This window comes from Acipenser ruthenus, chromosome 13, assembly GCF_902713425.1.
Source record: "Acipenser ruthenus chromosome 13, fAciRut3.2 maternal haplotype, whole genome shotgun sequence".
NCBI classification, from domain to species: domain Eukaryota; kingdom Metazoa; phylum Chordata; class Actinopteri; order Acipenseriformes; family Acipenseridae; genus Acipenser; species Acipenser ruthenus.
The window spans coordinates 9,615,044-9,641,091 of record NC_081201.1 but is presented as its reverse complement, the minus strand read 5'-3'; the positions used below and the strand labels follow the sequence as shown (position 1 = coordinate 9,641,091).

Genomic DNA, 26,048 nt, shown 5'->3' with positions numbered 1-26,048 from the left:
GCATTGCTTTGTACACTGTAGCCCAAAGGTAAAGCACCAAAGCCTGTGTAACACTATTATGCTTCCCGTCTTGAGGAAATCTGTCGTGAGGAGTCTTTTCAGAATAGTCGTGGTAAATAAACAGAAACCGCTATAGAGAAGCATGCAGAACACACATAATAGGATATTAACTAGGTAAGAAGTTTGGAAAATGTAGGTGATTTAAGTATCCCATTTCTGTTGTTTTTACCCAAACACTTTAAGCATGCTGACATTTCCCTCTGAGTTAAATATACATCCACTAAGGATAGCCGGGAAATTACACTTAATCCCATAATTAATAGTAAGAATGTGTGGTGCATTAAGTGTGCCGTTTCCCCGAGACAGCAGAACAAGCTGTCAGCTGTCTGTATGAAGGGCGTTGCTGAGCTGCTGTGGAAATCCCCAAGTCTGCATCTCGCCAGCGTACCGACCACACACAAGCAGCAGGGGGCACTACAGCGTCCCACATCTATCTACTGAGAGCTACAGTTATTCAGACAGTTCCCATACTTCTTTAATTGTGTAAAAAAAAAATAATAGATAGTATCTTGAATGGAAAGCCAAGGGCTGGATGTAAACCACGAACATCACTGTTCAAAGAAGAACGTCTTCCCAGTTCTCTAGATGAGAGGCAAGTGCATGTTTCATGCTGGTGTCAGTGTTATTAACCTAGTCACCACAAGGAGGAGATTCATTACAATAATAAAAACAAAGAATATATCAGTTAAGATACAGTGCCTTGCATAAGTATTCACCCCCCTTGGACTTTTCCACATTTTGTAGTGTTACTACCTGGAATTAAAAAGGATTTAATTAGGATTTTTGTCACTGATCTACACAAAATAGTCCATAATGTCGAAGTGGGGAAAAAAATCTACATATTTTTCAAAATTATTTACAAATAAAAAACTGAAAAGTCTTGATTGCATAAGTATTCACCCCCTTTGCTGTGACACCCCTAAATAAGCTCTGGTACAACCAATTGCCTTCAGAAGTCACATAATTAGTTGAATGGAGTCCACCTGTGTGCAATTAAAGTGTCACATGATCTCAGATTAAATACACCTGTTTCTGGAAGGCCCCAGAGTTTGTTAGAGAGCATATCTAAACAAACAGCATCATGAAGACCAAGGAGCTATCAAAACAAGTCTGGGATAAAGTTCTGGAGAAGCACCAATCAGGGTTGAGTTATAAAAAAATATCCCAAACTTTGAACATCGCCTGGAGCACCGTTAAATCCATTATTAAAAAATGGAAAGAATATGGCACAACCGCGACTCTGCCTAGAGAAGGCCGTCCACCAAAACTCAGTGACCAGGTAAGGAGGGCATTAGTTAGAGAAGCAACCAAGAGGCCAATGGTAACTCTGAAGGAGCTGGAGAGATCCACAGCTAAGATGGGAGAAACCGTCCATGGGACAACTATAGCTGGGCTTTATGGAAGAGTGGCGAGAAGAAAGCCATTGCTGAAAAAACCCATATCAAATCCCGTTTGGATTTTGCCAAAAGGCATGTGGGAGACGCAGCAAACATGAAGAAAAAGCTTCTCTGGTCTGATGAGACCAAAATTGAACTTTTTGGGCTTAGCGCAAAATGCTATGTGTGGCGAAAAGCCAACACTACTCTTCACCCTGAGAACACCATCCCCATGGTGAAGCACGGTGGTGGCAGCATCATGTTATGGAGATGCTTTTCATCGGCAGGGACTGGGAAACCGGTCAGGATTGAGGGCAAAATGGATGGCGCCAAATACAGGGAAATTCTAGAGGAAAACCTGTTTCAGTCTGCAAAAGACCTGGGACTGGGGCGGAGGTTCACCTTCCAGCAGGACAATGACCCTAAACACACAGCCAAAGTTGCAATGGAGTGGTTTAAAAACAAGAACCTGAATATCTTAGAATGGCCCAGTCAAAGCCCAGACCTCAATCCGATTGAGAATCTGTGGCAAGACTTGAAAATTGCTGTTCACCAATGGTCCCCATCCAACTTGACAGAGCTTGAGCAATTTTGCCAAGAAGAATGGGCAGGATCCAGATGTGCAAAGCTGGTAGAGACTTACCCAAAAAGACACACAGCTGTAATTGCTGCCAAAGGTGCTTCTACCAAGTATTGACTCAGGGGGGTGAATACTTATGCAACCAACAAATGTCTTTTTTTTGTTTAATTAACTTGTGTGTCACAATAAAAAATATTTTGCACCTTCAAAGTGTTAAGTATGTTGTGTAAATCAAATGGTAAAAATCCCAATTAAATCCATTTTAATTCCAGGTTGTAACACTACAAAATGTGGAAAAGTCCAAGGGGGGTGAATACTTATGCAAGGCACTGTAACTCTGAAGTTTTTTTTTTTAAGCTGTTGTATGAAACTCCTTTCTGTTCCATACTATACAGAAATCTTGTAAATGTCATGGCCAGTAAAGAGAAAGGCAGTGACTGCTGGTAACACTGTGCACTTCAGGAGTTGATTGCTGTAGGATCTGTGCTGATACTCTCTTCTCTTCCCTCCACAGAGATCCCAGTGATCAGCAGCACTGAAGCTGTGGTCAGCAGTACAGAGGAGCCTGCAGGTAAGAGACTCACATACACTGGTTTATCTGTACTGTGAGAGTTGAGCTCACAAGGTTTGGATTCAGATCACTGTATTTACTGAAAGACCAACGCAAGTTGCATTCAACTCAATAAAAACTATTGAATAGCTATCAAAATGGTACAGGTGAGATTCTTATTATTGGGGATGTGACAGCAGCAAATGTTAGCTCAATACAATTCATGATATTGTAATATATATATATATATATATATATATATATATATATATATATATATATATATATATATAGTAAAAATGTAGGTATTTAAAAACAGAAAACAACAATACATTAAAGGTGTATCTAAATGCAAACTAATCACAGGAATTTCACATTAGAAGTAATTGAGTAACATAAAAAAAGAACAATTTATATACAGTATATTTATTGCAGCGAGCAAAGGAGTAATTGAGGCAGTGTCACACGGCTGGCTGAGTGGTGACGTCAGAACCAGAAGATAAATCACACAGACAGGACAGATGAGATGAAATAATGAAGGCGCTTGCTTGCGCCGGTTTATTATAAATAAAAAGGTTTTAACAAAACACAGAAGACAGGACACTTTACGCCAAAATAAATAGACAAACAAAACAGACTAACACTTAACAAACGGTGGACGGACAGACACACAAACATGGTGAGTCTAAATAAACAAACAAGTATCGTGCTGGTCCTACCAGCACGCAATAGCAATTGTTTCTTAATTTACTTCACTTCACTTCACTTTCTCTCCACACCCGTTCTACACTCACCGAACACACAACCCCGAGTGAGTAAAACGTGCATCTATATATACTGTTGTGACAGGATTCAATTACTAATTAATTATTCACTTGAATCCCAGCACGTGAATTAATTATGTGTAACCTCGTACTCACATATTAAATACTTTAAATGTACGTAAAGTGCAATCCCCGTGCCTAAATACAATTATACATTTTAAACACTTGTGCTCATTACCCACATTATATCCTGTGTACCAACTACAATACACCAACATTAACACACGCAACATACAACATAAAACACAAAAACACACGCAGGGGCGGGGCACATTGCCACAGGTAGACACCAAAGCTCTTTCAGGTACAATGTGTTTTTTATTGGCAGCTAACAACAGCTAGGACCACACGCACACACACACACACACACACACACACACACACACACACATACACACCAACCCCAACAGACAGGCATTGTACAACAAGTAATTAATTACAAACAATAAATGAACACATCTTTATAACTAGAACATAAAGGTAATACACTGAACGTAACACGAAACTGTACAAAACTAATAAACAAAACAAGTTCAGTGTCCTCCGTACCTCAGTGTCTCCGTACCTCATTTGCATGCCAGCCCCTTCCAGGAGAGGCTGACTCAGTCCAGTCATGCCCGCTACAACATATATTTTTTTGTATTGAACATTTTAATGCTATAGTGCTACGTTGGATGTGAATTTATTATTTCGTGTTCTGTTTTTTTACTTGCAGAGATTTGCTTGAGTATGTCGAGAAATTTAACCCCAAAACACAATCCTGAAGTTGGGGGGGTCAACTAATACACGATGAAAAATAAAAAAACCTTATCAGCAAGCCTTTAATGTCTGCAAAAGTCATGGCCGGTGTGTGGTTACTACAATCCCTGTCTGTAGTTAGCAGGGTTTAGGACCCAGGGGAGCCCTGTGCACGAGGCAAGTTCACATACTGGGTGCGTTCACGGAGATCATTCTGCGCAGATTCTGTGCAGAATCTGACCAATTTTGCCAATGGGTGCGTTCATGGAGACCATTCTTAGAAGATCGTTGGCTAAATTGGTCAGATTCTACACAGAATCTGTGCAGAATGATCTCTGTGAATGCACCCACAGTACTTAGCCACGCACCTGCAGGTCTGCTGGGAGGGACTGCTGCTTGTTTGTTATTTTTCTTTATCAATTAGTGTTTGAAAAGAAAGAAAGTTCAGAAGATCAGGTTAACTTAGTACAGAGAGAACGGATTTGTTCTGTTTCACTGAACATGCTTTTATAATTCACTACACTGCCGCTGTGTTGCCTATCTTTCCCTTGTGGAAGAACGAAGATTTAATTTGAACGCTAAAACTCACAAGATCTCATTGCTACACTTCTCTAAAATGGGCGAGATAAACACAGTTTAATCATTTTTTCTTGCTGGACGGCTAACTTGGATATTATTTTTTAAATGCGCATATTTTTTGCTACTGATTGTAGCCCACGTCTTGTATTTTTTTGTTTTTGTTGTACTGGATGATTGCTTTAAACAAACAGAACATTGCAACCTTACGGTCAACTAACTCATGGGGGATGAAGTTTAAATGTATGCTTTCCAGTTAATATTATTCATTCTGAATTAGTTGTTTGTTGTGGTTGTTTCATTGAATTGCAAGCTTGATTTCATGACCTTATTGAAGTGCAAGTAGTTTTTCTTGTGTTAAGCAAATAGGGCAAGTTATGTGTTTTTTCGCTGTCAATCAATCCTTGTGTACTTAAATATTTTAGATGTTCTTATATTTGGCACAGTAACTAGTTCTAATTCCTGGGAACATATACAGTTGGCTATAGACTAAGGGCTGATTGTTACAGCGTGACCCAGCAGCAGAGTGCTTCTGTGGAAACCGCGCACCTCCATTGACATTGTTTTGGGCAAATCCTTGTTGCCCTCTTTGCCAGAGCAAATGCTTCTAATTCCTCTGAAAATACAAACATCAAAAGATTTGGTGAAAACAATTCTGTAATATTGTCTATATATAAAAAAATGAATCCCAGACTTGTTTACATCCAGGAGCTGTCACATAAAACACAGACGCAGTTTCATTGAATTACAGCCAGACACAAGGTCGACTTTTACTCGAGCGAATATGGTATATATAATCCTCTTTGTGCCTCACGTGGCACATAAGGCTTCAATGAGAGAGCGCCACCGCTGTCGGTCTGGTGATGGTCTTGTGATGGTCTCCCATGTCAGTCTGCATGCCCTCATCTCTTTCTCTATTGTTCTCCTCCATGTTTCCTTTGGACGACGCCTTTTCCGCCTTCCATCTGGTGTCCACCGTAAGGCATTTCTGGGTAGTGCGTCTGGCGTCATTCAACACACTTGCCCGAGCCACCTCCATCTTCTTCTCTTAACAGTTAAGGCTAGAGGTCTTTGTGGAAGGATGGTTGGTAATTCACTGACACACAGGAGACAGAGAAGTAATTTAGGAACACCGCACAGGTGCCCAGTTTTATTATGGGAGCTTAATTTTTTTTCAGCCCGCAGAGGGCGCTGTTGTCTGTGGTCTGCCATACCAACTATGGTAGCGACAGAGCCACAACTATACCGGGGGCAGTACAGGATACAGTGTTTCAAACAAAACAATAATCAAAAGGCGAAAGGAACAGGGAAAATAAAACACAGTAAAACTACAAATAAAAGGTGCTGCGCTCGGCAGCTTCACCCCAACCGTCGCTACCCGCACGGCCCGGGTCTCCATCCTACACTAGCGGCTCCCTCAGCCTGCTATACACTGTTTACTGGGGCTGCCCATGGTTTTTCCCTGTACCGCTAATTCTTTTATTTATTTATTTATTTATTTATTTATTTATTTATTTTTCTTGTGGGGATTTCCGTCCCCGCAGCTTTTTCTCCAGCGCTTCCGCACGCCTTTTACGTCTCAGAGGGCAGACCTGAGGGAACAGCAGAATGTTGACTTATAGGGCCAGCAATTTCCCCAAGACCCGCCTCTCAGCCATTCAGAGAGAAGGAAAGCCCGCACACCCACTCTCCCTCCTCTCCGTGTCATTGCCATGACTGACAGGCGAATATTGACGGGCTGCTGCCCTCTCCCTGCAGCACTATGAACACATCAGAAGAGACAGCACAGGTCTCCCCCTGTTACAGTCTTGTATTTTTTTTTGATGGAGCTCTTGATTTGAAATTGTTCTTGGCCAGAAAATTCTGAGGATCTTCCACAGACATTTGTTTTGGAAGGTTTTCCAGCTTGTGGGCTATTCTTGATGTGATTTTCCAGCACTCTGCTCCATATAACAGCACACTGAGGACACTGCTGTTAAAGATCTTCAGTGTTGTTTTTGTACCCACTTGTTTTGACTTCCAGATGTTGTTTAGCATGGAGAATGATAGGTTAGCTTTACTTATTCTTGTGTTAACGTCCCTCTCTGTCTCCCCATCTATTGCTACACTATTCCCCAGGTAGGTGAACTCACTCACTTCCTCTATGGCCTTGTTGTTAATGGTAATGGAATTGCTTTTCTTTGGGTTCATTCGCATCAATTTTGATTTGTTGATGTTTATTTGTAGTCCAAGCTTTTGGGCTGTCTCAGTCTTCTCCTGCATGTCCTGAGATGAGTCTGCCATCTTTGCCCTTTACAGGTAAGTCTTGGCTTGTCCCACAGTCTCCCTTTAGCCATTTGGTGATTTTGTATAGAGTCTTCATCTTCATCAGTCTTTGTCCTGTCTACCAGCTGCAGCTTCAGCCTCGGTTGCGAGTGTCGCTTGTCGCTCCTTGCCCTGTTTTTCACCTCTTTGTCTTTTTCTGCGTATTCTCTGGATATCCTGTCTTTTAGTCTTGGGGACTTGGTGTTTAACATCTGTTTCTTTTCATCCGATTTGTTTTCTATCTTCAATTGCGTTCAAGGTGGGTTGGGATATCTACTTTTTTTATGGGTCTTTTGATTGCCAAGGACAGCATCTCCTGCTTTTTGCATGACTTGGTTGAATGTGTATATTGTCATTTCAGTGTCCTCCTGCAACATATTTTAACTGTTTTTGAATACAATGCTGAACTGGAGTTTGATCTCTGCGTTAGCCAAGCTTGCAACATTGAAAGGTTTTGTCTTTTCTCTCCGAGCTTGGCTCTTCTCAACTTCAGAGCTAGGACTGCCACAACTAGGCTGTGATCTCTCCCCACATCTGCACCTCTCTTTGTTCTTACATCCTGTAATGATCGTCGCCACTTGCCATTTATGAGGATGTGGTCAATCTGACTTTCTGTTTTACCATCTGGAGTTTTCCAGGTCAGCTTGTGTATCAGTTTGTGTTGGAAGAGGGTTCCTCCAATCAACAGATCACATAACCTCTCTCCGTTATCGTTCATTGTGCCTGTGCCATGTCTACCCATTATTCTCGCCCTGTCCCTGTTGTCACTTCCAACACGTGCATTAAGGTTACAATTACAATTAAGACATCATGTTTTGGTACCGTTTCCACTGTTGTCTGTAGGCTTTCATAGAAGCTATCCTTCACTTTATCTTCTGCGTCTTCTATAGGTGCATAGGCAGTGATTATTGACAGTTTAGTCAATTTGGATTTAAATCTTGTGTATAGCAATCTTTCACTTATAGGTTTCCACTCCAAATGTGTCTTATTTTGCTCTTTCTTGATGGTCAGGGCCACCCCTTCTCAGTGTTGGTTGTCTTGTCTGCCAGAACAGAGGATGGTGTCACCACTTGCTAAAGTTCTTTTACCTACACCGGTCCATCTGGCTTCTGTGATGTCAAGAATGTTAATTTTGTATTGTTGCATCTCCTGGATGACTTGTGCAAGTCGTCCGGACTGGAACAGGGTTCTCACATTCCAACATCCAACTCTTATGGTTGATTTTAGTGTAAGGAGATCGGCTATCTGGGTGAGTACTTCCTTTTGGGTTTGGACCCCCTCCGTCATATGTCCAATATCTTGGTCTACCTCACTCTCTCCACCAAAAGTAGTGTTCTCTCTCATATTTGTTTCCGTAGCTAGGTATTTTTTACGGGATGGCGTCGCTAGCCCCATGCCCAACCCTTTCCCATTTCTGGGTCCAGGAAGAGGGCGGAGTTGACCTGTTAGGCCTTGTGTCTTTTTGTGAGATTACGTAAAGCCATTTATTTTAGTGGACCGAAAATATCACATGTTTATATATTATTTAAATGTAGCAACTTTTATTTTAGCATTTTTCACCTATAGATGTGTTTTTTCATGATGTGGTTTTGGACTGCACACTGTAGCTTTAAAGTTGAATGTTTGTTTTGTGAAAAGATTGGAAATGACAAAACCGTGGGCATACTGCAGCAGCTCTGAATTGTGTTTCACCAGCCAATAAATATGTTAACTGCACTTCTTGATTCTTTAGCGTGACTGTGTGCTGTTGTAAAGGTAATGTTGTAATGCCTGTAATTTCGCCCCCGCCCCCCACCACACTTTTGCCTTAATGACAACTTTACACCCCCTGGTCATTGACTCGGCAGAATTCAGTATATATATATATATATATATATATATATATATATATATATATATATATATATAGATAGATAGATAGATAGATATACAGTGCACCCTTGCTATAACAAACCTATTGGGGTCCAAAAAGCAAAAATCCTGACTTGAAGCTAAACTTTTATTCAAAATCAATCTGACATGAAGCGTTTAACATGAAAAGTTCATCAAATTTTTTTTTGTTGTTGTTGTTTTTTCTTTTATCAATTATGCTTTGCCGTATGGTTGCTGAACAAGCCAAAAAACAGAGTGCTTTTTGACAACCTATATTCACAATATGCCTGCGTTACTGCTTTTTTCAAACAATCAATAAAGTTTTCAGCTTTGTTGTAACATTAAATTATTTTCTTTTCGGAGGCATAGTTACAGCACACGCTTTTTATTAAGACAAAAGAGTTGACTTCACTGCGAAGGTGGCATCCCATGCGTACAGACTGGGATGTTGACAGTTTAATTTTTTTTATTTGGGTTCCAGGGGCCAGGTTCATTATAGCCGAAGGTTTGTTATAGTGAGGGTGTACTATATACGAAATCCCGGGTACCCGCTGGGTACATTTTACTACCCGGGCATCGATTTATTAATTTGAGAATTTAAAAAAAATTTAGAAAATATGATAATACAGTTTAAGTGCAGGTCTCTGACCGGCGTAATAAAGACAACGTTAAAACAAGCTTTTGCATTAAGCCTTTTCTTAACTGACAGGATATCAATGTTTTACAGAAAACAAGAACACAGCGAGCGGCAAGTACACTCAATAATAAGAACTGCGGCAACTATTCTTCTTAGGAAATAAATGGAAAGGAAACAACATAACAACATCCTGTTGGTTTATGTCAATGATAACACTTTGATCCATTAATAATAACCGTGTGGCTTCCAGTATGGAATGCTTTATGTACAGGTGTTGCGCAGATATAGTTTCTTACCAAAAAGATAAAATAAGTAGCCTTTACTTAAAAATAAATAAGCAAATAAATAAAATAAAATAATGTGGAGCACATTAAGTAAGTGTGCTTCCTCCTTTGAATGAAATATTTCCTTGGCAGAGTTTGCAAATTCCGTTTTCTCTTGCTTGGTAAAGAAATTCCACCCAATGCTTTGCTTGGATGCCATTGTTATGTATTCACAAGACAGAATTTAGTGATCAGGAACAGCACTTCCAAACAACCAAACAGACGCACATGTCTCTTTTGCGACTGCCGTCAAAACCCAGCTGGCTCAATTTACGGTAGTTATTGCATCTGTCCATAACGTAATAGCAGTGCTGTACTACTGCATTAGTTTAAAACTGAACATAACAGCCATGTTAACAACAACAGCGGAATATGGCCGATATATATGACTCCAAAAAATCCCGCAGCACTTCAAACATTAATATATGTGATTTTTTTTTTAAAATCATTATCCAAAAAAGATCTGGGTACCCGGGTATTTTTCATGGCGGGTACCTAGTTATATATATATACCCGGTTATATATAAGTAAAATATATAAATATTGTTGGATTCTTAGTGCTGGGATAAATACAGATTTTTCATGTTTGAATATTCTATCAAAACTTGTTTTCTTGCTCATTCAAAATGAATTAGTACTTTACTGCAGTAAACCATCCAAACTATTGAACACTCAGTATTGGTAGATTTGTAAACTTGCAATAAAAGTATGTCTTCACATTTAAAATCAAAGCTGTAAAAGACAGGAAAGTCTACCATGCTGTATGCTATACTTCTGAGGGGTGACTGTATCTTATTGTTGTATTGCTGGATGGTCAGTGTGTATTTCCCCTTGAAGCAGCACTTACCACAAGCCAGTCACCTAGAAAACCCAATGAAAACAGCTTTAAACCCAGAGACTGGTCTTTGAAAACAGAAGCAATTGTTTCAGGAACTCTGGTTACTGTTTATTCTTTGTGGCTAGTCCACCAAATCTCTCTTTTGCCCCAACCCAGGCCTCCAGGGATGGGGGAAGCTGGCAAATTAAGCCTCCTGTCTGTGCCACCGAGCCTCCAGATAGGCCCCGATTCCTGAAGAGAAGTACGTAGTACAGGCAGCCCCTTGACTGGAAGAGGAATTGCCCTGTCTCTCTGTTGTTTTTATAAGGGGTCTTTAGGGTCCTGCTCTGAGTCTTAACTCCGGAGAATCAGCTTGATTTGGTGGCTTGAACTACATTCAAACCCCCTTTCAGGTGTATTGAAAACTGCACAGAGCTGTGAGAAACAGCTGGCTCAGTCACTCTGGTTACCGCTAATAAAAATGCAGCTCTTTGATAGTCGTCCAAGTCCCCCTAACATTTTTATAGGTTTTTCTTTTTTTTTTCTGTATTTCTATTTTTTAGAATTTGGTGCTGAAGTGAGTAACAATGTCCGTGACTGCATGCAATGAACAACAAATCTACTTTCTTACTTTCTTTTAATATTCGGAACTAGCCCCAACCACATAAATCTTACCTGTCCTGCACTTTCATTCTCTATATAGGTCTCAAATGTGCAGTTGTGAAAGAAACGCATGATATTGTAAACATTCCATTTTAAAGCATGGCACCTGGTACTACACTAGGTAAAGCATGGCACCTGGTACTACACTAGGTAAAGCATGGCTCCTGGTACTACACTAGGTAAAGCATGGCACCTGGTACTACACTAGGTAAAGCATGGCACCTGGTACTACACTAGGTAAAGCATGGCACCTGGTACTACACTAGGTAAAGCATGGCACCTGGTACTACACTAGGTAAAGCATGGCATCTGGTACTACACTAGGTAAAGCATGGCACCTGGTACTACACTAGGTAAAGCATGGCACCTGGTACTACACTAGGTAAAGCATGGCATCTGGTACTACACTAGGTAAAGCATGGCACCTGGTACTACACTAGGTAAAGCATGGCATCTGGTACTACACTAGGTAAAGCATGGCACCTGGTACTACACTAGGTAAAGCATGGCACCTGGTACTACACTAGGTAAAGCATGGCATCTGGTACTACACTAGGTAAAGCATGGCATCTGGTACTACACTAGGTAAAGCATGGCATCTGGTACTACACTAGGTAAAGCATGGCATCTGGTACTACACTAGGTAAAGCATGGCACCTGGTACTACAGTAGATTGGAGGAAATTGCTTGTTGGCTACTGACAGGAAAGAAGCCCTTCGAGGGGTGGGGACAATTTTACTCAGCCAGTGAAAGTGCAGTGCTATCTGAAAGCAAGGCCTGGAAACAGAATTCTTTAGTCTAGTATAGTACCAAATATTATGTTATGAGAAATACATGTTTGCTAAAACCTAGGTTTCTTACATAACTACACTTGTGAGACCTAAATAGTGAATGGACTAGAAAAAACTGCAAGGACAGTATGATTAATGAATTCAACATGAATTGATCAATGAATCACCCTGGTGCCCTATTCAGAGTCTTGTGTATACGTATCACTAACACATGCATGCTTCCAGTTGTATATGAAGTCCTTCCTGAAAAGTATAATTTTTTTTTGCTTCTTGCTTTATAATAAATATGTTTTCACAATACAGAGTATATTAATTTGTATAACAATATGCACATGTATTTCCCTTGGGTAACCATTACCAAATGGGTATTTACCTCCTAAAGACCCGAAACCTGAATAAGATATAAAAAAGCTGCTCAGCCGAGCCTGTGATGTCATGCCCGCCCCCGAGGGTATAAAGAACTGCGCGCACAGATCTCAGCGCCATTTTTCCTTTCAAGAACTGACCTGACAGGAGAGCCTATTCAAATAAGTATTTGTTACTTTTTCTGCTATAGATTTTCATATTTATTGTGTTTTTACACAAATTATATGTGATATTACAAATATTCGCTGTATTAGTTTTACTAATTTACGGCTTTGTGCCCTGCGTGAAGCCAGCAGCTTGAGTCGCTCCTTCCCAGGGATCAATCAACGTAAGTCGGCTGACTTTGTGCTCTCCCCCCAGGCTGCAATATCTCTGGCTGGAGCTATTTTTTCTCGTTTTGGCTTCGGTCAAAATGACAAGATGGTTAATATAATTAAAGTACTGACCCGGTACCATACCGTACCGACCCGGTGCTACAGTCACCGAACTGGTACCGACCCGTCCCGCTTTCCGACCAGTACCATACCAACTCCAGGCTAAAGGTCACCAAACAGAACTGACCTGGTACCGTCCCGGTTTTGAACCGCTACCGACCGGTGCTTACATCCCTGGTCCGGTACCAAGCCGGTCTTGTTCAAGTGTTGACCCACCCCTTTGCTGTCTTTAAGCAGACTGAGGCAGCACCTGTACATTGTTTACTGTACACTGCATTGCTACTTGCATCATGCCTGGGTTTTATCCCTGTCACACATGCAAGGCCAGTCTGCCTGTTGAGGACAAGCACGACAGATCCTCATCCTGCCTGGGGCCAAGAGAAACGTCTCTGCCGCAGCTCTACAGAACACTCTGCATCCTTCACTCCTGCACAGCACTTTTCCCCAACACACTCTGGATGACGAACCCGGGAAAATAGCCTACGCAGGAAGCCATCTTCACGGTCTTCCTCATCCTCCTCTGCTTCTCCTTTCTGCTTCACTGTCAGAATCTGCTGATCTTGCAGACCCAATCCTTTTGTTGAACCAGCCCCCTTTTCTTGTTTCCATAGCAACGCGCACCAGCCAGTCAAGTTAGGGTAGAACAACGGAAATTAGCATTCCGAATTCATTCTGCGTTGTCTGCAGTTCGGAAGAGTCGGCTATTGCCAACTTAAAGAAAATTAAGAAACTAAAAACTTTAAAAGCAAGTAGATTCCCCTCACTCCAACAACAACAAGGAATGAAAGGAGTGTTGAGGTGTTTGTGCTGCCTTACGTCAAAGACAGGGGGGTTTAAAATAACTGCAGAGCTTTTAGATAATTCTCCGTGTTGCAGGAGCGCTGCAGCGCTACAAGCCATTGAGTTTCCCTGACTCGCTCGGCTGATCAGCTTAGACAGCACAGGAAATTAAAAAAAAACATTTTCTCTAAATATCTCTCAATTGCCCTAAATAAAATGTAAAAGAAATTGAAGCAACACTCAAATCTATTTGCACTTGGATTTGGAAAATGCACATCTGGCCAACTCCATGAAAATGAGAATGTAACTGAAGATGAGGAGGAGGAGCTAATAGTGCTAGTATTTTAGCCAGCTTGTCTATGACAGTAACTGAAAAAATGTGTTCACTTCTCTGGAATTCTGATATAGTTATCTTCCCTGGCATTTGATTAAGATAATTCTATTTTCTGTCGTTTTATTATAAACTTCACTCACTGGCATTTTATTTACGCATTTAATGTACATAGTTCCCTGGCATTTTATGGAGTTATTTCTCTGATTGTATATGGTCCCCCTCAAACAAAGCATGCAAAAGCAATGTGTGTACACCATATACATGTCCCCTCATATTGTCCCTGTTTGAAAATGTTGGCCACCATAAAAGTTAACTTGGCCAAATGGCCACCAGCATACAGTGATTTGTCTCACCCTGGCCGTGTGGCTGAACAACTTTAAAATTATTCTGGTAGCCTACCAGTCCTATTTGCTGAGGTCCCTCTCTGACAGCCACAGGCTCTCACCACAACAGCTGGTTAATAAGAACCGCAAGCAGGCAGCTTTGGCTTTCCCAGGCCCGCGTGCCTGACGGGGAGAAAGCACCGCTGTTACACCAGGGCATACATCTGGTCCCGCAATGGATGAGTTGCTGCAGCGCTTTCACCACACGCAGGAATCCACGAAGGAGCTGGTGCACTTGCTTCCCAAGCCACTACCCCCAGTGTGCAAACCAGCAGCAAACTGGCACCCTAGGCTCCAGCAGCCTCCAAGACCGGCACACGTGGCTGCGCCTGCTGCCAGAGGTGGTGTTCAGAACCTGCCCACAGCTGCTCGCTGAGGAGACTTTAATAGGCACCACCTGGCGCAGAGACAGAAACCTCAGGCCAAGCCACAAGCCGTGCAGCAGCCCTAGGGGTTTGCTGCCACAGGCCTAGGGCCCCTTTTCAGGGAACCATTTGGAGTATTGGCGTCAATGTACCACGGACATCTGGGTGCTTACTACCGTTCAGACCGGCTACTCACTGCAATTCAAGCAACTTCCTTTCGGGGCGTGACTGTAACTTCAGTCATGGACCCACATGATGCCGCGGTGGTGTCTCAGGAGGTAGCAGCTCTGCTGCAAAAAAACGTCTATTACCATGATAGACCCCCTTTCAGTTGGAGGAAGGGTTCTACTCCAGGTACTTCCTAGTGCCCAAGGGGGATGGTGGCCTCAGACCGATCCTCAGCCTCAGACAGGTCAACCTATATCTGAGCTGAAGGAGGTTCAAAATGTTGACAATGCAACAGCTGTTCCAGTCAATCAGGCCAGGCGACTGGTTCACCACAGTGGACCTCAAATACGCCTATTTCCACATACCCATAAAACCAGTGCACAGGAAGTACCTGCGGTTCACCTTTCAGGGAACAGTGTACTAGTTCTGGGTCTTGCCATTTGGCCTCTCTCTAGCTCCCCATGCTTTTTCATAGAGCATGGAAGCTATCCTGGCCCCATTGAGACTCAAAGGTATCAGAGTACTCAATTATTTGGACGACTGGCTCATTTATGCCCAGTCTTCAGCACAGGCAGACAGTTGGGCCTTATGGTGAATCAGGTGAAGAGCCAGCTCACGCTTTCTCAGACAGTTTCCTATCTAAGAATGTGCTTGAACTCCAGGTCCATGCTGTCCACTCTGTCGGACAGCAATGCAGAGAATCGCTGCCTTAGTGATGTTCCAGAAACCTCTGGGCTTGATGACAGCAGGCTCTCAGACCCTGCCTTTGGGTCTGATGCGCATGCACCCTCTACAGCCCTGGCTCAACATCAGGGTTTTTAAGACCGTGTTGAACCGCGACTGCCTATTGACATTGTCTTGCCACTGTCTAAAAGAGGCTCTAAATGGAGGCTTCACCCTGAGGTGGTGAGCCACATTTGGGAGAGATTCGGGAGAACAAAGATGGATCTCTTTGCCTCCCAGGAATCGACCCACTGCCCCTCTGGTTCTCCATAATGGGAGGCAGGGACCCGCTGACGGTAGATTCCTTGCCACACCATTGGCCGAGGCAACTGCTGTATGCCTTCCCACCGCTCACCTTGCTCCCGCTGTGTCTGGAGAAAATCAGGCAGGACTGGGCCAAGGTGCTCTTAGTAGCCCCTTATTGGCCTAGGAGGCTCTGGTTTTCAGCCCTGATGCAGCTCCTGAGCAGCCAGCCGTAGAGACTGCCCAAGCACTGCGACCTGCTTGATCAGGCACGGGGGACCTTATGGTTCGACCACACGACCTGTCCCATGGCAGTTATACTGCAATTTTTGCAGAACCTGTTTAATGAAGGGAAATCCCCCACTACACTAAAGGTCTATCTGGCAGCTGTTTCAGCTTGCCATGTCAAGATTGACTCGGTCTCCCCAGGAGCTCACTTCCTGGCAGGGCAATTTTTGAAAGGAGCTCGGCGGCTTCGGCCGCCTATGAAGGATTTTCCTCGCTGAAGGCTTAACATGGTGCTTGAAGCACTCATGAAGCCTCCATTTGAGCCCTTGAATTCAGCTGAGCTGAAATTTTTATCTCTCAATGCGGCTTTCTTGCTTGCAATTCCCTCAAAGCAGGTGAGTGAGATGCATGCATTTTTAATTGTGAAGGCCTGCTTAATTTTTGCAGAAGCCAGGACAAAGGTTATGCTCCGTACCAAGTAGCATTCCGGTCATGCAGCAATCTTGCCCTTGCAATGGCTTGGGTATACTGACCCATTCATTAACGTTTACATTTCGTACTTGAAAGGGAACATTGAGTTATTACCGTAACCCTGGTTCCCTGCAATAGAAATATAACCATTAACCTTCAAAGTCGCTGCGTCCATGATTGCAGCAAGCTTGAAGGAAAAATGAAGCTGAGACCTGTGCGCACAGTCCTTTATACCCTCGGGGGTGGGCATGACTACATCACAGGCACGGCTGAGCAGCTTTGTTGTATCTTATTCAGGGTTCGGGTCTTTAGCAGGTAAACACCCATTAGGTAATGGTTACGTTTCTATTTCAGGAAACCAGGGTTATGATAATAACCTGACTTTTTCCATTTTTTTTCATGAGGCACTTGGTTGCTTCAACATGTCTAACATATGTCATTCAATTTATTTAGTTTATTTCTGTATTTCTAAAGCACTAGTGTTTTATAGTTATGTTTGAAATATTTGTGAATGTAGTTGAAACTAATAAGTGCTAATGGGGATGTTACTTAAAACCAGGGATCCTAGTTTTCCGCAATAAAAAAAATAAATTATCTGATAAAAAAAATAAAAAGTCTCTGCATTATGATAAAGATAAAAAATAAAAGTTAAGCGGTACTACTGGGTGACAGTTAACACAAGAAGTATTTATTGTTGTTCTTGTTACACTTGTTGTATCTCTATGCTGTATTGTTGTATTTTAGTTCAATTGAACTGTAACTTTGTATTACAGTGGTGTAAGTCACTTTGGATAAATGCGTCTGCTAAATAAACAAATAAAATACATATTATATATATATATATATATATATATATATATATATATATATATATATATATATATATATATATATATATATATTCATGTTAGTTCAACTCAGTTAGTATTCGTCCTCCGGATGGTTGTTGCTCAAAAAATTCTCAAACTGCTGGTTGATCCACTTTGTACAGAGGAATGTTGGCTTTTACACACATTTTGACAAAATCTGAAACAGTTTCACGCTGTTCTTTCGCAGTTGTAAGATGCTGAAATGATCCAAACACAGTGGTCTGTTTCAGTGTTTTCGATGGCCCTGCTGTTTTGGCCTCATCTTGTTTTACATTTCCTTTCATTGAATGTATGTTTAGCGCTTCCCCTGTGTTTTACAATGGTGTGCCTACGAGTGTAATCTACAGCCTTGCTGCATGAAGTACAAAACAGCACATTACCATCGCCGTGAAATCCGTCCTTGACAAACTCGTTGATCCGACCTTTAGGGGTGATTGTTATTGTTTTCGGAATGGCCTCATTCAACACTGAACTCAATACCGGAAGCAGTTTTATTAGACAGGTATGGTTACGTAAATTGAAAGCAAAGTAGCCTGTGTTTATGTTTGTATAATATTATGATACGTGTATTTATTTGGTTATTATCAAACAACCACCAGTATTAACAACATGGCTAGGTAACCCCTTCCATACCCTCAACATTATCAGTATTTATTTAGCAGACACCTTTATCCAAGGCGACTTACAGAGACTAGGGTGTGTGAACTATGCATCAGCTGCAGAGTCACTTACAACTACGCCTCAGCCGAAAGACGGAGCACAAGGAGGTTAAGTGACTTGCTCTGGGTCACACAGTGAGTCAGTGGCTGAGGTGGGATTTGAACCGGGGACCTCCTGGTTACAAGCCCTTTTCTTTAACCACTGGACCACACAGCCTCCTATCAGCAACATGGCTAGGTAACCCCTTCCATACCCTCACCACTATCAGTATCAACAACATGGCTAGGTAACCTCTTCCATACCCTCACCACTATCAGTATCAACAACATGGCTAGGTAACCCCTTCCATACCCTCACCACTACCAGTATTAAAGATGAATTCCTCCCTTATTTAGGGATTCAAATAAAAAAAAACACAACTCTCTATTCCTGTTGACTTTGTTTGAAACAAGTAGGTGATCATTCAAATGTTTGTCTTCATCGGCATTTTAATCTGTTGCAGTTTTCCAAAGTAAAATTATACGGGAAACACCTTCAAATAATGATATAGTGAAATATAGTAAAGCTATAAGTTGTAACTTTGTGTTATTCTTTGATTAGCAGAAATGCTTTGTCATTATTAGCCCTAAATCAAAGGCTACATTTCGAGGTAAACGCAGCTGTTCTGTGCCATTGAAGATCAGATCGTTCAGAACTCACACAAACACACCGGGACTGGGAAAGGAATAGCATCATTTTGATACTTTAAAACTGTAAAAACAGTAAATACCTACAGTCGTGTGCAAATGTATTAGAACACTTCAAGATTTGTCATTTATATCCTTTATCTACCTACATGCATGAAAACCCCTGGGCGTGAGAATTTCAATTTTTGGTCAGTAATCAATGATATATAAACAATGGGCACGCATGTGTGAAAATTTTAGACCACTTTGTGCTTTAATTTGCCATCTTAAACAACTTCTAAAAAGTCTCAGGCGCTTTACCATTTGTGGCTATGTGCTCTTTTTCTCTTACTATTTTAAATTAATTGCATGTGTGGCCCATTAACATCATCAATTACATTAGGCAGTAAATTGCCTATTTTGACAATTCCCAAAGATTTTCGGTTCCAGTGGTTTGATTTCATATGCACAACAAATCAAGGCAACAGAAGCAATGGTTTGCTCTAATAAATCTGCACACTGCTGTAGAGACATTCTAGATCTGGAAGACTCTGTTCAGTTCCATTGAAACTTTAAGAACAAACCCAGTTTGCTGTTTACACTTTATTTGGATTTTTTGCAATCAAAACCTGGTTATTAGAAGCCTGCCAATATAGTGTTGTAGACTTACTACATTTACAATATATAGTGCTGTTAATTTACTACATTTACAATATATAGTGCTTTGACTACACATGTATATACATACTGTATGTACAGTATATGGAAAAGAATATAAATATGGCATATGAAATAGCGGTTACTGCCTGGGATCACTTGTATTGCCCCAGATATAATGCTTCAGTATTGTGAGCAGTGGTGTGTTTCAGTAAAGTTAACTAGGTATTTCTTCACTCCACCTGCAGATTGTGAGTCGTATTGCAAACCAGTCAAGGGAAACCTGAAGATCAACATGAAGAAATACTGCAAGAAGGATTATGGTGAGGACCCTTTATTAAAGAGCATGCAGCATTATTGCAATAGCTTTCTTACACTCCTGGTTTCACATTGCTCCAATACTGTTCTTCTAATTATTCTCTCAGTCTGCCTTTACCTGGCTTTAAACTTGCTTCGAGTTTGGAGAAGTGCTGGGACTGAACAGCTTTCCCCCTCCGTTTCAAATCATGTGACTCTCCTAAACCCCAATGTTTTCTGAGAAAATGCAGTACCCTGTTTCATGTAAAAAAAAAAAACCTGTCTCTAAGTAAGTGACATAATATAAATGTGATGTAATGCAAAATACAAGTGTGGGGGTTAAGATATTAACATTCCTATATTACTAGAAAACCAGCATGGTAAACTGAGATACAGACCACATTCAAGCATTGTGAATGGATTTTTGATAGATTTTATTTGTATTTATTTTTACTGTTTTCTAAAACTGTCTTGCATTCAAACCCATGCACTTACCCCCCTTACCTTAGCACTGCCAGCGCCTATTTGCACAGTTAAACAGTATAGAGAAAAAGGGCAGGTGGGCTGATAGAGTTGAATTGGGAGCAAAAAAAATGGTACTGTCCAGCTGGCAACTAGTTCAGTTTGGGTATAGGCTCAGTGATTCATTTCTATGGAAGGTATAAGCTCAATGATTCATTTCTATGGAAGATATAGGCTCAGTGATTCATTTCTATGGAAGGTATAGGCTCAATGATTCATTTCTATGGAAGATATAGGCTCAGTGATTCATTTCTATGGAAGGTATAGGCTCAATGATTCATTTCTATGGAAGATATAGGCTCAGTGATTCATTTCTATGGAAGGTATAGGCTCAATGATTAATTTCTATGGAAGATACAGGCTCAGTGATTCATTTCTATGGAAGGTATAGGCTCAATGATTCATTTCTATGGAAGATATAGGCTCAGTGATTAATTTCTATGGAAGGTATAGGCTCAATGATTCATTTCTATGGAAGGTATAGGCTCAATGATTCATTTCTATGGAAGATATAGGCTCAATGATTCATTTCAATGGAAGGTATAGGCTCAATGATTCATTTCTATGGAAGGTATAGGCTCAATGATTCATTTCTATGGAAGATATAGGCTCAATGATTCATTTCAATGGAAGGTATAGGCTCAATGATTCATTTCTATGGAAGGTATAGGCTCAATGATTCATTTCTATGGAAGATATAGGCTCAATGATTCATTTCTATGGAAGGTATAGGCTCAATGATTCATTTCTATGGAAGATATAGGCTCAGTGATTCATTTCTATGGCAGGCATAGGATCAATGATTCATTTCTTTGTTGATGATGAATAAAATAGCCTCTCTCTCCCTCATATGTTGCAGCTGTGCAGGTGAACGTTCTTGACATGGAGACCGTAGGAGACTGGGCCAAGTTTTCCGTGAACGTGGTCACTGTCTACAAGAGCCGAGGCGACCCCATCAAGCGAGGTGACCACTTCTTGTGGATCCACATGAAGGACCTGGCCTGCAAGTGCCCCAAGATCCAGATGAGCAAGCGCTTCCTGGTCATGGGAGCCACCGAGGGGCCGTCGGAGCGAGCAGGGCTGCTGGCAGACAAGAACAGCCTGGTGATCCAGTGGAGGGACATTTGGACGCGCCGACTGCGCAAGTACCAGCGCAAGGAGAAGAAAGGCAAATGTGACAAGGCGTGATGAAGCCCTCGCATCCATCCCTCCTGCAGAAAGCTAATATTCAGAGAGACAAAGATTGACTGCATGTCGCTTTGCTTTAAGGACCATTGTGTATATTGTATCATTTTACGTGTGTTTGTTTTTTCGATTTTTAAATTGGTCTGCCTTGAAAAGGGACCTTTAAAAGCAAAACATTCAGAGCTTCTCGATTCCCCTTGGAACAACTTAAGAAATCTAAACTTTTCTGCACCGTTTACTTTTCTGTCCGCGTTTGGACTGGACTGTTTTTACGAGGACAACTGACTTTCAAAGGGGCATGAACTGTGTTACCCAGAGAGGGGTATGGATTCCGAATAGTAAACCTAGAAGCATAAGACCCCCCCCCCCCCCCCTCTAAAATACCCTAGAAGTATCCAAGGAAGGTCTTATTGTATGTGAAACACAAATCTAAGAGCAAGAAGTAAACACATGAAATCCAAATGGCTGCTTTTTCCAACAACCTTATAAGTAAACTTCTAATCTTATTTTTTTTATTAAGTGGGGTGGAGATCGGAATGACTGCTAAATGTGATATTACTTACTACTTCATGCTACATAATATTTATTATAAAATGTGGGTTTTGAATTACTGTCCCACCACATCATTAAAAAGATGAAGGGAAAAAAGAAAAAGCCATTAAAATACAATTTCTGTGCTTCCTGCTCTTTAAATATCAGGAACTGTGCAGTTATACTTGCAGACACACTAACGAGCGTTAAGTCAACATTAAAAGAACATAGCTTGGCTGTGCCTATAATGAAAACAGATTTATTATATATTATTCATGACAATTTTCATTTGGGTAAACTGAACTATCTGCTAGATGTATGGTATTAATTGTGATTATTGATAGAAAGCTAATTTACTGACAAAGCCCCTTCTTAAAGTGTTACAGAATGACTTTTTGTATAAATGATATGTTTTTACATTTAGTTACAAGAATACCAAGGATATTTGGGGTGGCAGGTAATCAACTTTTATGTTATTTACCAGGCCCATTTATGTAATAGGTTCATTTTAACAGAATTGTAGCCCACTCAAGCATATGAATATACTGTTTGATAATGACCTTAAAATTGGGGATTAAGCAGTACATAATGCACACAGGAAGGTAGAACAATTAAATCAGCACACAGGTGCTTCTGTGGTGGAGTGCAGAGCATTCAGAAAAACACATGATAATTTGCATAGCACATTATAGTATAAGTATATCATAGAAAATCACATGCTTGTAATTTCATCTGAATTACACTTATTAGGCCCCATTCAGTCAGCTTTAACTCACAAGTTACTTAATGAATGTTTTTTTGAGTCTGTTTTGATGAAATCCATTTTGATATTCATAAAACTTATAGACTGCCGTTGGTTTCTTAACAGTCTATTAAAGTTTCATGAAAACAAAATAGTGCCTTAAAGAAACGTTTAAATGACTCATGGGTTTTGTGATTATATTTTTAATACTGTTATTATTGGATTGTACTGGATTTCTGCTCTATTGCAATGCAAACATGAAGCAACACTCTATTAAATGAAGATCCCAGTCCAATGATCATTTCTCCATTTCTCAATACCAGGAGTAACTTTAAGATGACACCCTGTTAATGTGCCACTCGAATCGCTGCCCAGCTGAGATAGAACCTTAATGAGATGCATCACTGCAATATGAATCAGTCACGCTGGTCCTTCAACCTCTTCAATACAAGCCTTATCTATTCGCCCCTCCTCAGATCTCATTTTGACTTTTGGATGTACTGTTTTCCTGAGGCCTTCATTACAGTCATCAGTTTCTCCAACTAATTCTTATCTGACCAGCCTGCCCTCACAGAAGAGTTTTATTCTTGGTGTATTACTCTAACTGCTTGCAGATCATTGCATTACCAGAAGGCAACACTACAGATTTCAAACGTCGGTTTTGAAGGTTGCTCACTGTCTGGTGCTAATAAAGTACCAACATTGATTACCAGAGGTGTGTATTGGTTAATACCATTGTGGCACACTTGCTTAGTATTATGTCAAATAACTTACCATTGTGGTACCATTTCTGTCAATAACAGCCGCATACCACAGTTGATGCTGGTATCATTTGCCCTTAGTACCTCAGTACCTTTCTCTAGTTTATATTGAAGAGGTTCAGGTGGAGGCATAATAATGAATATAGTTTTTTTTTTCATTAAGAATTTATATTCTGCATTACATGCTATTGTAACATTCAGCTAAGACTGGTTTTCAGTAAAATACCCATGGGGCTGTGTGCCAATTTAGTTTTTTGCTACTAGAACAGTGTGCAGGGGCTATACTGCAAAAAGACAAGCTCATACAATGTGGGTTATAAGGTGCTCAGAGTACTGGGATAGAGTGCTTAATGTTGTGGTTCCAGAATTGGAGGCAGTCTATGACAGTGCCTTTCTGAACCTACAAAGGCTCTTGGAGAACTATTCTAGCCACCATGCTTGGCAATTTCAATGACAAATGTATTTATAATAAACCATTTCATTAAGATAGAAAGAGATTTAGTAGTTTACCAGTGAAGTATTGACTTATTAAGAAATAATGAAATTGAGACCTAGCCCGGGTATGTACAGAACCTACATGTATTGGCGTGGACACCAATTTCACTTATAACAGAAAACTAGGCAGCGATGCTAACTGCTTTGCTGGATGTGTATTTTCTACAAATGTGCGCTGCCCTATGCTCAGGGCTTTAAAACAATGACTAGGGGGACTGAACCCCACTGTATCTGCAGCTTGCCTGAGTTACAGTGTGAGAGATGTGTTTCTGTAGGTGTTGAACAAAAGGTCTCCAACTAAGTGAACAAAGACGTTCAAGACAGGCTGGTGATGGAGGAATATCACATTTATATCACCCGTCCTTCTGCTTACTTGGGAATGTGAATGTATTGATCCAAACACTGGTGGATCTTACTGCAGTGCTCCCCTCTATGTAACTCTGTAGTTGGCAGCCACAGTTAAGAGCCCTTTCTATTTGGGTTCCATCTTATAATGAGAATTCATGTGATAGTGGAATAGGGTTATGTGGAAAATGGGAGCCATGACCATACCGCCTTATAACCAGTGGCCTTATAATGAGTGAGCATTGTACTGCATGCTCAATAGGGGACTTTTAAATCATATTTAGACAGTAATGTTAATAAGGCGGTCACCCATGCTGAAAACACAAGTAGTAAATAATACAGAATGAAGTAGCGGCAGTTAAGTATACCACCGTTTAGAACTATTTTTGTTTTGTTGCCATGGAAACTCATCCTTAGCCAATTCAACCTGCTCCATCTACATATCAATCTCTAGACTTTGTTTCCATCTCAGCAATGGTGCCCAGCCAATAATCCCCTGCAGAAATGGAAACCAACAAAAAGAGCACCATTTTGAGTAAGAGGAGAGGAAGCAATACTCCCAGACTTCTATGAATGGTATCTAGATTTGCCAACCCCTGTACCCTGGCTCACACTCTGCAGAACCTTGCTGTTGGAATGTTCTGTATCTAAGAAAAGTTCTCAAAGGAAGAAATCCTCTTCTGCATACAAAGATCAGCTTATTCATCCCTGCAAGAGGTCAGACCTAGAGCAGACTCCAGGGTTCCTCTGAACTGTCCAGGGCAGTTCTCAAACATTTGCCTGTCGCTATTCTGTTTTCCTTCTAAATGTGTTTCTGGCAGTTTAGAACCACTTGACAGCACTAGGAGCTAGAATTAAATTCGATTTAAGATACAAAATTGTCTTATTTTAGAAGTATCAAGATGTGTACTTTTTCTGAGCCTTTTAACACTTGCTGTTAAGTACACAATGTTGTAAATATGTACTGATATTAATTGTTTAAAAACAAATAAGAAAATGCCTGTTTTGCAAATAGGTGGGACAGTCCCAGACTAAAATCTGAACCCAAACAGTCTTGAGATCAGTTATAAATTATGGTTTTGTCTGTGGTCTGAACCTGGCCCTGTTAATAGAGCTCTCGTGGGACCTCAGTTTAAAAGCTGTTCCTGGTCCTGCAGTGCTTGACTCTGTGGCAGTACTGCCTTGCCCGGTGAGATGCCACTAGGCCGGGGTTCAGCCGTCGCAAGCTGGTCGTTTCTGGAAAGACGAAAGGGCTGGTTTGTTTTCTGGGTTCAGACCGTCTGGTTCCCTCTCCTTCTATTTTCTCTTTGTAAATGTTCTCAGATGCAATGACCACTGACGTTTAAGCAAATAAATTATTAGTTAATGATAACAATGGTCTTGTCTTTTTTATCTTATTTTGGTTTACAGGCATTTCCTCCTGAATTCCCTCTTAAACTCAGACTTACTATATTATTTTTCATTTCAATTCTGGTCACCACAACACATTGTGGGCCTGGAGAGAGTCCAAAGAAGAGTAACCAGACTAATCCCAGGGATTAAAGGACTGAACTACGAAGATTGGATAAAACAACTGAATCGATTTAGCCTCGAACAAAGAAGACTTATCTTAGAAGTAGCTGACATCGTTAACCCAAAGCAATACTTTAAGTACGGTACAGAAACCAGGACCAGAGGACACAGTTGGAAAGTAAGTGGAGATAAACTTAGGAC

The 26,048-nt window shown here is 41.0% G+C and overlaps 1 protein-coding gene across 1 annotated transcript in view; it reads left to right on the top strand.

Annotated features, from left to right (window-relative positions):
- Positions 1 to 25,691, top strand: part of LOC117417820 (netrin-3-like) — a 103,873-nt gene extending 78,182 nt beyond the window's left edge. The window contains exons 5-7 of the mRNA XM_034030164.3: positions 2,531 to 2,587; positions 19,706 to 19,780; positions 21,136 to 25,691. Of these exons, the coding sequence (XP_033886055.1) occupies positions 2,531 to 2,587; positions 19,706 to 19,780; positions 21,136 to 21,464 (461 nt within the window). The 3' untranslated portion in view covers positions 21,465 to 25,691. The remainder of the gene's footprint in view (positions 1 to 2,530; positions 2,588 to 19,705; positions 19,781 to 21,135) is intronic.
- Positions 25,692 to 26,048: the final 357 nt, after the last annotated feature.